The sequence below is a fragment of the Falco biarmicus genome, chromosome 12 (assembly GCF_023638135.1).
Source record: "Falco biarmicus isolate bFalBia1 chromosome 12, bFalBia1.pri, whole genome shotgun sequence".
Taxonomy (NCBI): Eukaryota; Metazoa; Chordata; class Aves; order Falconiformes; family Falconidae; genus Falco; species Falco biarmicus.
The window spans coordinates 32,026,179-32,039,972 of NC_079299.1; the positions used below are offsets into that span (position 1 = coordinate 32,026,179).

The window sequence follows — 13,794 nt, forward strand, 5'->3', positions numbered from 1 at the left end:
CAGCTACAAATTTCCAAACTAAATTCCAGATTCGATTTTTTTGTGGGAAGGGCAAAGCAGATTCTAAACCACCTGACCTTATTCTATCTCCTTCGCCACAGCTTTTAAAGTTTACAGAGACTAATTCCCAATATTTGGCTTAACAGTTTTCCCAAACCTGTCTATTCAACAAGATAAATTCATTTTCACATAAGGAAAAAATATGTCATTGTCATACCCTGCTACTTAATACTTCTCAGTTCAATTTAAACAGGAACAAAAAGACCTTCAGAGCCGTTAGTAACCAAATACTCTTTCAGTGAATTCTTACATGAAATTCAGGCTCCGAGCAGAAGGGGTGTACCTACCAAACCCCACATCCTGCGCTGGGATATCACGGAAGAGTAGTTTAGTACAGAGAATAGGAAATGGGGATTTTGTGAATCATGCTGCATATTTGTGATTTTATTTTCTTCACCATTCCTACTTAGGTTAGGTAGCATTTCATCCACTTTAATAGACAAAGCATGCATCCAACAGAAAACAGAAAGACAAAAGAAACGGAGAAGAAAAAGGAGGAAATCACAAAACAGATTTAAGGAAAAACTCAGGAATGAAAGCCTACCATTGTTCTGGCTTTTTATCACCACTTTCATCTCAGTCCATAGTCTTTTTTTTTTTTTATTGCCTCACTCTCCACACAAGTTAATGGCAAAACCCACAATCAATTTGAATAGGGCTCTTGGATAGCAAAAATATTTGGAATAGGAGCCTGTACTCTTTCATGGTTACAACATGCCTACAAAACGTTGGGATGGTCTGTAATGTTTAGCTTATTTGAGACATCCAGTGCAGAAACACAAAAGGGCCAGTTCCTGTCCCAGTACAAACAGCTGCGCTTCCACATTTGCAGAGCTATGGGACTGACGCCAGTTAAGAACATCATACAAATCATTTTACTGTTCTAACTCCAGCGACAAATCACCCCAGGGTATTCAAAATACCTTACTGTCTCATGTGAAAATATTTGCTTACAAGCTTAGTTTACTTCACAATTTCAGAGCCACAAAAAGTAACAGAATTGCCCCTTTTTAAACAAAATTCTGCTCCAGAGCCTAGAGATCTGTTTTAAAATTAAGCTTCTTAAACACACAGTTAAAAATATATATATATTACAAACAATCTAAACAGAAACTGAAGAAAACAGACTACAAAAAGCCCAAGGCAACAGCTTAGACTTGTAAATTTTACGTTATTTCAGTGAGGAGTCAAATCCAATTTAAATGTTTACTTTCTCAACTGTATCAATACTGATCGTAAAAGTAGAAATACCTTACCCCTGTTCTTTCAACTTGCCTTCTGTACATTCAGAAGTGCCAAAACCTATAACCAGAAAAGTAAATTTCTGGAAATTTTGAAGACGTAAAAGAAATTTCAGAGCTTTTTGCAAGAGAAAGCAGGAATTGGAGACAAGCGTTGCCTTCAGTAGCTATGGGATTATAAAAACCTGGTTTATTCCTCTAACAATGAGAAATGTCTTAGTCATTTAATCTTGAGCCATGGTAACAGTTTATCTAGCAGTAAAGATAGCATTGCCGTACTGTCCTGAATAGCCCTTCAAAACAGGGAAAATACAAGATAACTTTATTTCTCACTGTCCATCCTGAAAGAAAGTCTTTCACAAGACCTTTCTGTTAAGTTTTCCTCAAAATCTCGTATTTAGTTTCATGGGGTTCTATTAATTGCAGGATTGGGAAAGAACAGGAGTGAAAGGTTTGAATACTTTAAGTTACTGGGTGTTTTTTAAGTTTATCCTTCACAGACAAAATTATTCCAGAACCTTCTGCAAAACCTTCTTCTATGGGTTTGCTATACATCATCTAGGCAAACATTTAAAAAGCTCAGAGGCAAAGCTAGATAGTTTACATGTATTAAAATTAACAGACAACACACATAGATAGTTTACATGTATTAAAATTAACAGACAACACACATAGATAGTTTACATGTATTAAAATTAACAGACAACACACATGGTCACTGAAACATGCCTTTCACTTCTGACTGTACTCATGTCATCTGTCCTTGTCCGAAGGAAGGGCATGAAACAAATTCCCCATGCCCTGCTACATGTCATTTCAAAATTTCTGCAATGTAACTGTAGGTTTTACTTCTGGAAAGTGCAGAAATTATAAGGTGGTTCAGAGTAGCCTTGTCTCACTCTGATTCTCTGCATTGGTTCTGAGCTACAAGGGGATGTGCAGAGTTGAAATTTGACCAGTTGGTTTTATAAGTAGACAAGTAGAAGCCCTAGGCAAGTGATTTGCTACAAATGTCCATTTTAAGGAAGAACCTGGGCATGTTAGTTACAACACTTGCCCAGTCATTTCCTCCAAGTAAACCCCTAAATTAAACACTCAATTAGTTGGCAAGAACGTCTGTATAACCTGCAAATTTGAAGTATTTCTAGACAGAGAAGAGTTTCACCAAAATGCCCTAAAGCTGAGTCTAAGATTCAGATACGTTTGCAGGAATCTTTACATTGCAAAGAACAAAGGCCCAGCTGTCACAGAAATGCACACTTTAGTGGATCTGAGAGGGTGAAGTAAAAAAAGTACCCATGTAAACCAGACATATTTCATCTGGAATGAAATTCAGCCTTCCCTGCATTTCACCTTTAACAGAAATTACCATGACAAGAAGTGCCAGTGACCAATTTGGTAGGCAAAGTAGGATGTCCTTCATTCAGTAATCACTGCCTGTAGCTATGCAGGTCACCGATAGAAAGAGACTGAAATCCTTTAAAAAGTAAATCTTGCAACAGGGAAGACAGCTGTTGAAACTGTCTTTTCAAAGGTCACCCATATAACTTCAGAGGATCCTGGGTGCAGCAGCCTAGCACAAGACAGTAGTTCAGCAACTCCTGCAAACCTGTCAGCTCACAGTGGGAGCGCAATGTTTATCCTTGGGCATAGGCAGGGATGTGGGGATAAGATGTTATGGCAGGAAAAGCTGTGGGGAAGCCCTGCTTCAGATAGAAAAACAAACAGGAGAATGTTCCTGCTGTTCTGCAGCCTGGATGGGAACCAATCTATGCATACAGATCCCAATATTATCGAAGCCGATTATCATTGACCACTTAAAAATAGAAACCATGTGTGTGTCTCTTTATGCCAAACTGGAACCCAGACCAAACCTATTTGGATCACTGCAGATCAAAGGATTACACAGCCAAGGAGCTCCCCTGCTGAAGAGCACTGCTATCAGAGCAAGGGGTTTGCCCCAGACTCCCAAGATACTCACACAATCGCATTATGTTTTCTGGTGCAGGTAGTGCTGTGTAGCTAGTCAGTCTTTCATCTCCGTGAAACAGAGTTTGGGGTTGATCTAAAGCTGGCTTGAACAACTGCTGGGAAAGACAGCTCACTTTTCCTAAAGGCTTATTTCAGTGCTCACTACATTAGGTGTCAAGTTTTTCAAACCATACTATTTCTAACATGGCTCAAAAGTAGTAACAAAATAAGGTTCCCACTAAAAATGAACAGTTTCTAAACTGAAAGGCAACATTAAAAAAAAACATAAAATCAAAATGTACCACACAGAAGGGTACATCACAGATCTCCTTTGAAAGCTGGCTTTCCTCTGGGGATTTATCAGGAGCACAAATCTAGCTCACCCCCATCCCCCAGGATTTTACATTTGTAATTACCACTGGAAATTTCACACCTAGGGCACAGCATTAGAGCTGAGACCCAACTTTCCAATGACACTGCGGGAACTAATAAAGTCACCAAGCTACTAAATGCCAGAAATCTTAATAAATACCACTCTGTCCTGTTAATCAGGTGGTAAGAAGGAGCTCACGAGCAGTGATGATCGCAGCTTCTCTGGGCTGGTGGCCTCTTCCCTCCACCTTAGCTGTGGAAGGTGATTCAGCTGCAGGGATCTCCTTCCAAACTCCTGGCTTGCATTAACCTCTTCCTGCCAACTCCTACAAACTTGCCAAGCCAATCCACAAGACTGCCTGTTCATGTAGCACAGGTGACAGCCTTGGTTTGCAATTATAACATATATTGTTTGCTTTTCAGTTAGTTCCTCAGCTGAGCTGGACAAATTCTCTCCACTGACGCACCCTGCACAAGTTACATGGCAATGCATTTGCCACAAACAAGTTTTGGGGTCCTGTCTTTACTTGCAGAGAGCTACTCCAGCCCTGCAACAGATCCCTTTCTACTGAGCAAGTGGTCAGGAGAAACACAACTCCACACCTAGGTTTAAGAAGATAGCAACTGCTGATACTATCTCTCCCTTATCATTCCAGGACTAGGTGAGCAAACATAAGAAGAACTTACTGAAACTTAATAAAGGAAACAGAACTTGCTAAAGCATTTTTCTCCCCACACCTTTCCTGACATTCTCACGAGCACAAGGACTGAGTACGCTAATCATCTTGATTATCATACACAAGACTTCAAGGTTTCTTTTGACACAAAGCCTCAATTCACTCGCAGGCAGCATTGTCTTCTGCCACATCCTGCTTCACTCTGGCCCACGAAGGCAAAGAGGAGCTGGGATCTCCTGTGAGGCAGCCCCTTTCCCAGGTGCAAAAGAAGCCAGTCTGGTCCCTTTGGCGCAGTCCCACAACTTGTGCTGGCTTCACACCTCAGTCGGGCAGGGCTGGAAAATCTGCTTTAAACACTCCTCAAGTTGAACAACTTAGTTTCCTTACAATCATCACTTCGAGGCATTTAAAAGAGGTGGAATGTAGGAGTGCCTAGGTGATCACATACGATCTGAACTTGCTTTATCCCTAGCATTTTGGCTCCTCTTCTCATGTGAAGTTGCCAGTGCAAATCTAAGGTATTGCCTTGGGAAAGGGGAGATCAGACAGGGTTGTTCTCTGCTCATTGCTGATTCACATTCCTGCTTCGCACAAGGCCTGAGCACTTTCTCTCTTTATTTTAGTCAAAACAATATGCTCCTAAGTGCTTTTTTTGAGGAAAACTCCCAAGCTTTACTAGATCTGAACAGTACCTTGCTAGAAGCTAGTGCAAAGCTGTGGATTCACATGAAAACTCTAGGAACTGTGAAAAACAAGGGGCAAATTCAGTGTGGGAAGAACTTGAGTAGAGGCTACAGTAAGCCTGTATGGTGCTAATACTAGTGGCTGCTCTAGAGAGCCATCCTACCGGAGGCAAGAGGGGTGAAACACAGGTATAAAGGGGCGAAACGCAAAAATAAGAAGGCAGGAAAACTTCAAAAGGTACCTTTTACTACAGACCTAAGGAGGTTTGAAACATACCTGCTCTTACTTGTTTGTACACCTCCACAGTGAAGAAGGTAAAACTGGTGATAAATTTGTAATTTAAAAATATTACATATATTCAGCTTATCCTTGCTAGGTCTGAGTCCAGGTGCACTGAGCAATGCCCAGTGCCGCAGAGCTCCCAATGTTTTCACCAGTGCCTTCTAGCAAAAGGACAATAACCAGCTGAAAATTTTACAACTACAAATCAATGGCTTTTTAGATGTTCTTCAAAGTGCCATTAATCCAAGGAAAGACACCTGCATTGGCAGAGTTAAGCCACCCTCTTTACTGCACACAATATTTTGTAAGGTCATTTAGCGTTTTGCGGAGTATCTAGTGCATAATTTAAAACATTTCCTGTACCTAAGCTCCACCCTGAACAGGATCATTGGCAGAACTTAAGATTTTTCAAGCCTGCCTGCCTTCTCTGCAGTGTAAGTAAACAGCTATGGGATGGTCTACTGCAAGTCCTTCCTTACAATTGCAGGTGAATTCACTGCATTTTCTCTCTTTTGTTAGAGGAAATTGCAGTACATTTAGGGAAAGCATTGCAAATTTTTTTTTTTAAGTCAACACAGTGCATTCCACTGAAGGGAAAACTCACTTTCTGTGCTTTCTACACTGCAGCCTGCTTTCCTCTTTCAATGTGATGTCAACACACAGATAATGGATTCCTGAAGCAGTGACCCTGAAAATGATAAAATCTGCCTTCTTTAGACTGCTAACTTAACCAGCAAAGAAAGAGGTGTGAGCCACTTTTCTTTTTTCTGTGCCACAAACTTACCTCGTTCTTTTTAAAGCAAGTACTGCAGCTTAAGATCTGACAGATGTCCAAGATAAAGCCTCTAACATATTCCCTCGTGCAAGTTCAGAGCCTGGATTTTCCATGCCTTGCCTAAGGAATGTCTATGTTGCCAGTGTTTAAGATGCTGTCATTTTATCTTATTACATCCAGTATGCAGCCATTACTGTGAACCCGTTCACAAGATAAACAAAGTATTATGAATGAAAGATTTTTTTTTTCCCCTCCCTCTCTAAGCCAACAAATAGGAACATTCTTTGCGCTAACCAGGCTCTTCCTCCCTCTCTGACAGGAACCGCAGGACCACACTTGTGGCACAGACCAGAGTAAAATAAGAAACATGCACAGGAGGGCTGGACTTCACTGTACTCAGGCTGCTCTCTGGGATTCTTTAAGGAGTCACACGGATGTAGAGAAGGACATTTGGTTTTGGTTAAGAATTCTTTTTTATTTTGAAACTGCAGTGCTAGAGTTCATTCATCGTTGGGACCAGCCTTACACAGAGAAATGACAGCATGTTTTACCCTGTCTGATTTAGAGAGGTGCTGGGCACAATCCTCCTCCACGGCACTGCTAATAATTTGGGATTCCAGCACAGGTCAGAGGCCTACCCTTTAGAAAGGACACGACCATTCCCCAAAAGAAACCTCGGTTTTCTCACACAGATAGAGAATTTAATGGGAAGACATTAAAGGACACTCTCTCTCTCTAAAATGAGAAATATAAACGAGAAATAAAAAATTAGGAAAACTGCTAATGTTAAAGTAGGTTCATGCTTTCTCAGAGATCTACAATGTGAGCAAACTAATTTGTTTGGAAATTCTGCAACTGTTCTTCCTTTGAAGAACTTAAGCCACCCGCCATCACAGGAAGTATGCAGGGAATTAGAAAAGGCTCACACTGCAAACTGCACCCAAACAAAGCTAGGATTTTACGACGAATTTTCAGAGTTATGAGTGTGTTTTATTTAAGGATAAAATAAATAGAAAGACCACATCCTCCCTCCCCCCCTTACTGTTCTAAGCGACTTGGGTTAGTCCTCATCTGTAATGCTGAATGGCTCAGAGTGGGACACGCACCCTAATGCTGTGTAAGACTCAGGACACCTTCAGTGAGATAAAAGCCACACATTTTCCTACAGCACCACGTTTGGCCTCTCTCATTAACACCTTGATGCAATAAGAACAAGCCCAGACTAAAATGTTTACAGGGATCATATCATAGCAACAACTACCAAAAAAAAAAAAAAAAAAAAAAAAAGCACGGGCTTACCTTGTAACTGCTTGAATCTTCCTTCTAACTGATTATAGTTATACTGTACTTGAGCTGCGTATCCTGGGGACAACGGCCCGGGCATACTGCTTGATTTTTGTAATTCCATTTACAGGTAACACAGGGATACGACGAACTGCAGCATAAAGGAACCACAGGTTTCTCTACCGTACATCTGAGTAAATCCCAGCTTCTTCAGTAGTTTGGCTTCGGTCCCTAGAGAAAACGCTCTCACTGAGCCCTAAGTAAATAACAGCTTCGGTTCAAAATCCAGCAGTGTGGGTTGGCGGCAAGTTGTCTGTAATGGATTCAAACTTAAAGCACCATGAGGGTTTTTTTGGTGGTGGGGTTTTTTTTTCCTCCTCGCTCCACTACAGGCAACTCTCAAGTGCTCGAATCTGGTTTCAAATGCTTGCCTGGCTCTGGCGAATCTAAATCAAAAGCAAGCCTGCGATTCAGCCCAAAGTAAAAGCAGCATGGAGCCACACGCTGCCGTCCCTGCCAGCGCTCCCAGGAGCCGCGCACACCTCAGACCTTTCTGCTGGTTTGTAATATAATCAGCAGCCGCCCGGCTGCGAGCTGATGTCACTTGATTACCATACAGCACCGTGGAGGAAACGAAGGCTGTACCAAGGGCGAAGGGGCGGCGGGGCAGGGGAAGAGCGGAGCCTCATGCAATGCCGCTGCAAGCTCCTCCGCTGGGGCAGGCCGTGCTGCCCTGGGCCCAGGGGCCAGAGGGGCAGCGGGGTCTCCAGCCCGCCGCTCCCGCCGTCCCGCAGCACATGGTGGTACTTTCCCGAGCAAAGCTGGTGGAATTACAATCTTTTGTTAAGAGCCTCATGTAATGGAAAAGTCTCAGATTACTATCACATGAAAAGGAGGGCACTTTATTTATCTGCAAGACTATTCACTTGAAGTAACACGCGCACACAGAAGCACTCATTCAGTATTCAGAAACAGACGAGGAGGGGACACGGAGAGATGTACGCTCCAGCACACTGGGAACAAACAAAAGCTTTGTGAAAAGGTTCTTTAAACAGCCAATTCCTGTCGCTTCGTTTTATGTTACTTGTCGATACCAAGGATTTTGACATCTCCTATGCATGTGGCTCCTTGCCCATTTATCAGTGTGCTGGGTGTTACTGCAAGAGTAATGGTTGTCTGGGCTGTGCACTGGAGGGGGAGGACTGTAAAGTAAACCCAGATGCCTCACCTCTGACTAGCACCTTAATACCCTGCTGTAATATCAAGGCACACAACAGCAGCAGGGCTAGGTACTGGAAGTCAGTACCTGCAGGTGGTATTAAGACAGAGGATGGCAGTTTTCCCTCAGGGGCATGAGCTCCTAGCCCTCACTCGTTCATAAGTGAAATGAAAATGTCAGTTACACATTCATATTCTCAGTATGTACCATTTGCCTGTTCATTTTTAAAACTGCTGTTCACACAAATGTTTTTTCGTCTTGCATTTCCAAATTCCTTTCCAATGGAATCCATGTTCTCTTCTCCTCCCACTCCATCCCCTCATTAAACATTTCAAAATGTTGCCTTTGTTTTGATACTGTTGTTTCACAAGGTTTTAGTCAGATAGTAATTTATGTGAGGACCTTTTCTGTGGGAGAAGTGCAGTCCACCCCCGCTGACTTGCTGCAGACCTAGCTCCTGCTAGGCATCAGGTGGAAATTCAACCAGCTGTGACCAACACACCCGGGAACAAACTACAGGAAGTCCAACCAGCAACGCTTCCAATTTAGGGAGATGTGATGGAAGTCAACACTTCTCAACTGAAGCTGGGGTTTCCAAAAACACACCGACTGTTGAAAATGCCTGGCACATTGCTCCCGAGGTCATAAATACACTTAAAATATTTATGGCTTTTAACTATACTGTTTTACGTAAAGCAACAAGGTAGCCCTAGTCCAGAGTTGCTTGTTACGTTGATTCAGAAGGGCTTTTACTAGTGTATTTCAGTGAACTCCTTTAGATCAATATAGCTGTATTTACACGAGACTTTCAGTACTACAGCAGACCTCAAGTAGAGCCTAAAACATTTCTGAAAGTTGGCCTTCAATCTTTTCAGCACTACCTACACTTGGCCACTAAAGGCTATTCAGCTGCCCAAGCCAGAGTTGCCAATGTCAGAGATGAAAGCGATTGTCCACAGGGGCTGCTGAACCACCGCTGTACAGGGGACCCCAAGGTACTGCAGGCTCGTGCCCCGAAAGCATGTTTGTAAGGCAAAAAGGGGATCTGAGGAAGCACCTGCACTTGTCACCGCAGCAGGCAGGATGCTGCTCTCCAGACAACAATGCGCTGATGTGGCACTGTGAGTCCCTGTTCCTGCTAAACCTTCCCCTGATAATCTTTGTACAGCCAGCTGTCCCCTCCAGCACGCAGGGACCCACACACTGCAGTTGCAGCCATGGGATTTCCAGGCTAGGGTGGGAGGGAAGAAGGGCAACACAGAAATATAAATGGCTCCAAAATGTACACAAACAGAGCTCGGTAAACCAAGCCGTTAATATACAAATGCAAACGCCCCCAAAGCTCAAGGAGCATGTTTTACCCAGCACACAAGTACAGGCTTATTTCCGTCCCAATTTTTTTTTCCTGCAGCTTTCTACCAACAGCAGCTTTTGCCTGTAATGCCTGACCTATGTTATAATTAAACGAAACCCTTCCCCTCAAGAGCAGGCAGGCAGCCAGGCCCTACCTGCAGGCATATCAGCTTATTACTGTCCCACCTTGAGCAAACAGGTGTTGCTGTGCGAGCTCAGAAGGTAAAACTAAAGTCCAAGTGACTGACAGGAGAGCTGGAGCATTTTTAACACCATGAAGGACATAAATCAGGAGCCAGGAACTTCTCCCCAGCTGAAAGCTTTCCCTACACCTTTGGCAGGCGACAAACTAACGCACGTGGCCATTATTAAAAATATTAAACTGTAAAATACTACAAAAGCAAAACATTAATAACTAATCATTTGGCTTTGACCCATTTAAAACACAGACTGGCTTTCCCCACCCGGTCATAAAACATTAACACCACATACACGAATTTACACTTCAGATTTTTCAGTGTGGAATAACTGAATCTAGTAAGCTTAAGATTCCCAAGAAATACTGAATAAAAGTTAGGGTTTGAGGATTATTTTTTTATCCGTGTCCCCTCTCTGTCCCTCCCAGTTCTGGCCTGCCCGAACTAAATGCTACTTTAAAAAGAGAAGGATTTGCAGCAGGTATGGAGCACTGCAGGCTACGCAGCGAGCAGGGGGTGAGCTAAAGGAAAAGGGAAGAATCAGTGCTTGAACTAAGCTGATTTTGCTCAAGGTCTGAAAAAGAGACACAAGACCCTAGCACAGTGTGGAGAACTCGGCAGCACTCGCTCTGAAATTCTGACCTCATTTTAGCTGCCGTCCAGCTCGGCATTTGGGCTGAACAACAGGTCCCCAAGCAACAGATGTGACAGACTTTGTTAATGATCCTGTCAGCTCCTGGGGATGGCCCTGATCGCCAGGTGCTGCTGACTCATCTGCCAAAGCATTACTGCTGCTTTGCTGGGCCTCTGGCATACATTTCGAAGGCTCCACTTAACAGGTTGGTGGTAATTCTGTAGAAAGAGCAAAGCAAAATGGGGATCTGTCTGTATTTGTGAAACGCTACACCATATGTAGCAGGGCTTCTTAGAAACGGGCATCCTGCCAGTTCGCATTTCTGTTTGAGTCACAACAGTCCTAATACTACATTCGTTTGCTGTTGACTCCAAATTAGTAAACCTAAGACTTGCTTATTGCTGTTATGTTGCAAGGCATCAAATTGGTCACATGGCTGTCACATGCACAAAGATGGTTTTTATACCTGGTTTCTACTAATTTTCTTGGTTTCTCTTTAACTGACTGAGCCCTTGACAATACTGACTGGATAATATGTTATGGAGGGGAATTAATGCTGTAAAGCCATAGATCAGATAATTTTTGAGCACTGGTCCAAGTGTAACTGATCAGTTCAACAAAGTTTGAAATTCTCCATGGTGTAATTAATCACTGATTACAGCACTGCAGGAAAATAAGGGCCAAATCATACATTAAGTTTAGTATAGCAGGGAAGTAGGGGGTTTTGTTGGGGCTTCCCACCCCCAATTTTGTTCTCACTTTTTTCCCCCCTATAGCTGTGAAATAACTTTTGCTTGCATTCTTTGAGCGGTACCTCTCTCATAGGACTTGACTGGTAACGATGGCTTGCATTGCTTGTGTGCTTGTTAAAAGTAAATAAAACCGCAAATGATTATCCACTTACCAATAATGCAAAGTGTGACTCGGTTGCCATGATCAGAGCTTTGCAAAGCCTCAAGGAGAACAAGAAGTTAATTATAAATGTACAAGTAACATCTGGAGGTTAAGCAGGTGCTTACCCCAGAACAGAAAAATATCTGTCCTGGGATCTGTCTTTACCTGGCTCTGAAAATTGCTGCTAAGTGAACACATTCCTACCACAAAGAAAAAAAAACACGTTTCGAAGGAAGAAACTAATGTTAGATCTAGGAAAAATCACTATCCAAATTCCTAATTATCAATGTATCTAAGATGGAACAAAGCTATTCCTTTCCTCAGCCAAAAGAAATCACTTAAGAAAAACTTTAGCACATCCTCAAGAAAAGTATAAGAAAAAAAGCCCTCTAAGAAATTTATGGCCAAGGACCCAGCTCATAACTCTCTTGCAGGAAATAACCAGTAGGTGCACAGTGCTAATATTGGTCACACAGCCTCACTAGAATTAGAATAGCTGGACATTCCCCATCGAACCACACTATCTTCCATCAATCAAGTCAACCAGTATTGGCTGGCTTTACTGGGTCAACAATGAAGATAGTAGGTGCAGCGGGCTCCGTGCCCAGAACAGACCCACCCTCAAAACATGTTCAACCTAATGCGTGCATGAAAACCCAAGAAAGCAATACACAAAATGTTCCCTGGGTACCATAAAACAAATGCATGCTTTGAACTGTTGTGTTCTGAAAGATAGATGTGATTTTACAACTCCACAAAAGACAATTATCCTTCTAATGGGAAGCAGAATGCACACAAGAGCTTACAATAATTACAAGTCTGGTTAAACATCACCCTCGTCTTTCCTCTTTACTCTTACTTGCTCTTGTAAATTCTCTAGTTGGTGACTAACTAGAAAAAAATTACAAGATAAAAAGGATGATTTATTAATGTAAAATACCACAGAAATCACATAACATTTGCTCTTCTCCTGAAAGAGGGTAAAGTTCTTACACATCCCCTCAGCGCCACAGTTAAGAACCGAAAACTCATACTCACATTTGCCTTTCTTGACTTCTCTGCTGATATTCCTGTCTACACAGTAAACACAGAATGTCTCCCTATATATACAACAGAGTAAGGAAAGACTGAGTTTTCTGTGGATTGTTCTAGAATGTAATAGGAAATAGTTATTTTTATCATATTGGACAATTTGCATAACATTAATCCTGAAGAATTAGCTTTTTTCCCTCCAGTTTGCATCTAAGATGCTGGAACACAGAGAGAAGCAGCCCACACACTAAGCAGAAATTAGCGCGCCAACTTAATTACCTCTTCTGCAGGTATTAGCGGGAACAAGAACCATTCATCTTATAAACCCGCCATTTCCTGCAATACTTGGCAACTGCCTCAGAAGAAGGTGAAATAAATACAAACAAGACCAGAGATCTTCTCCTAAGTAACATTTCCACTTCAGAAAGCATTTCCATTTTTCCTGTTTAAAGGTGATCCTAGGTCAGTGGCAAATACCATGGCATTTGGTCCTCCAAGTCCCTTCCAGCCATATTCTCTGTGACTCACATGGGCTTGAGAAAGCCAACGCAATCATAAGCAAGGGAAAGAGGCAGATTAAAAAGTAGGAGACAAGGATTTTTAATACAGAATGGTCCGTTCACATGTTTTCCTTTTGCCAAGCCCAGGCTGGCCTTCCAGCTGCTCCGCACCAAGTCCCAGGCACAAACCAGCTCTGGGCTCCAGATAAACCTGTACGTTGTGACGTCCATGACCCAAGCAGCATGAAACCTTTGGGAATCTTTTCACAAACCAGGCCAGAATATCAATTTATTACTGAAACTGGGTCAGGTCCACATGGTTTCAGGTTTCAGTTTACAAAAGTCCCAGATTAACAGGAAAGTTGACATTACTTTTGTAACAGTATGTCCTTGCTAACTGCAACAGCGGAACGCTTGCCAGGGGAGCCACAGAAAAGCACTACACGAGGCACTCATATTTGGAAGAAATCATGGTTTGCATTGGTTTGTATTCCAGTCCGAACGGGTTCTTCTGAACTGTGCTGCTTCCCATACTCCATGAACTCATCAAAGCAGGGAAGCCATCCCTGAAAAACTGTAGTAAATATATTCACAGGTTTTGGTCATGGCCTACGAAATG

The 13,794-nt window shown here is 42.4% G+C and overlaps 1 protein-coding gene across 4 annotated transcripts in view; it reads right to left on the bottom strand.

The window, feature by feature from the left end:
* Positions 1-13,794, bottom strand: part of SPTBN1 (spectrin beta, non-erythrocytic 1) — a 136,251-nt gene that overhangs the window by 70,913 nt on the left and 51,544 nt on the right. Inside the window, exon 1 of one of the 4 annotated variants that reach the window (XM_056356903.1) lies at positions 7,362-7,911. The exons of the other annotated variants lie outside the window; for them this stretch is intronic. Coding sequence (XP_056212878.1) covers positions 7,362-7,470 — 109 coding nt within the window. The 5' untranslated portion in view covers positions 7,471-7,911. Of the gene's footprint in view, positions 1-7,361; positions 7,912-13,794 lie in introns of those variants that run through there. 4 annotated transcript variants of the gene reach the window in all.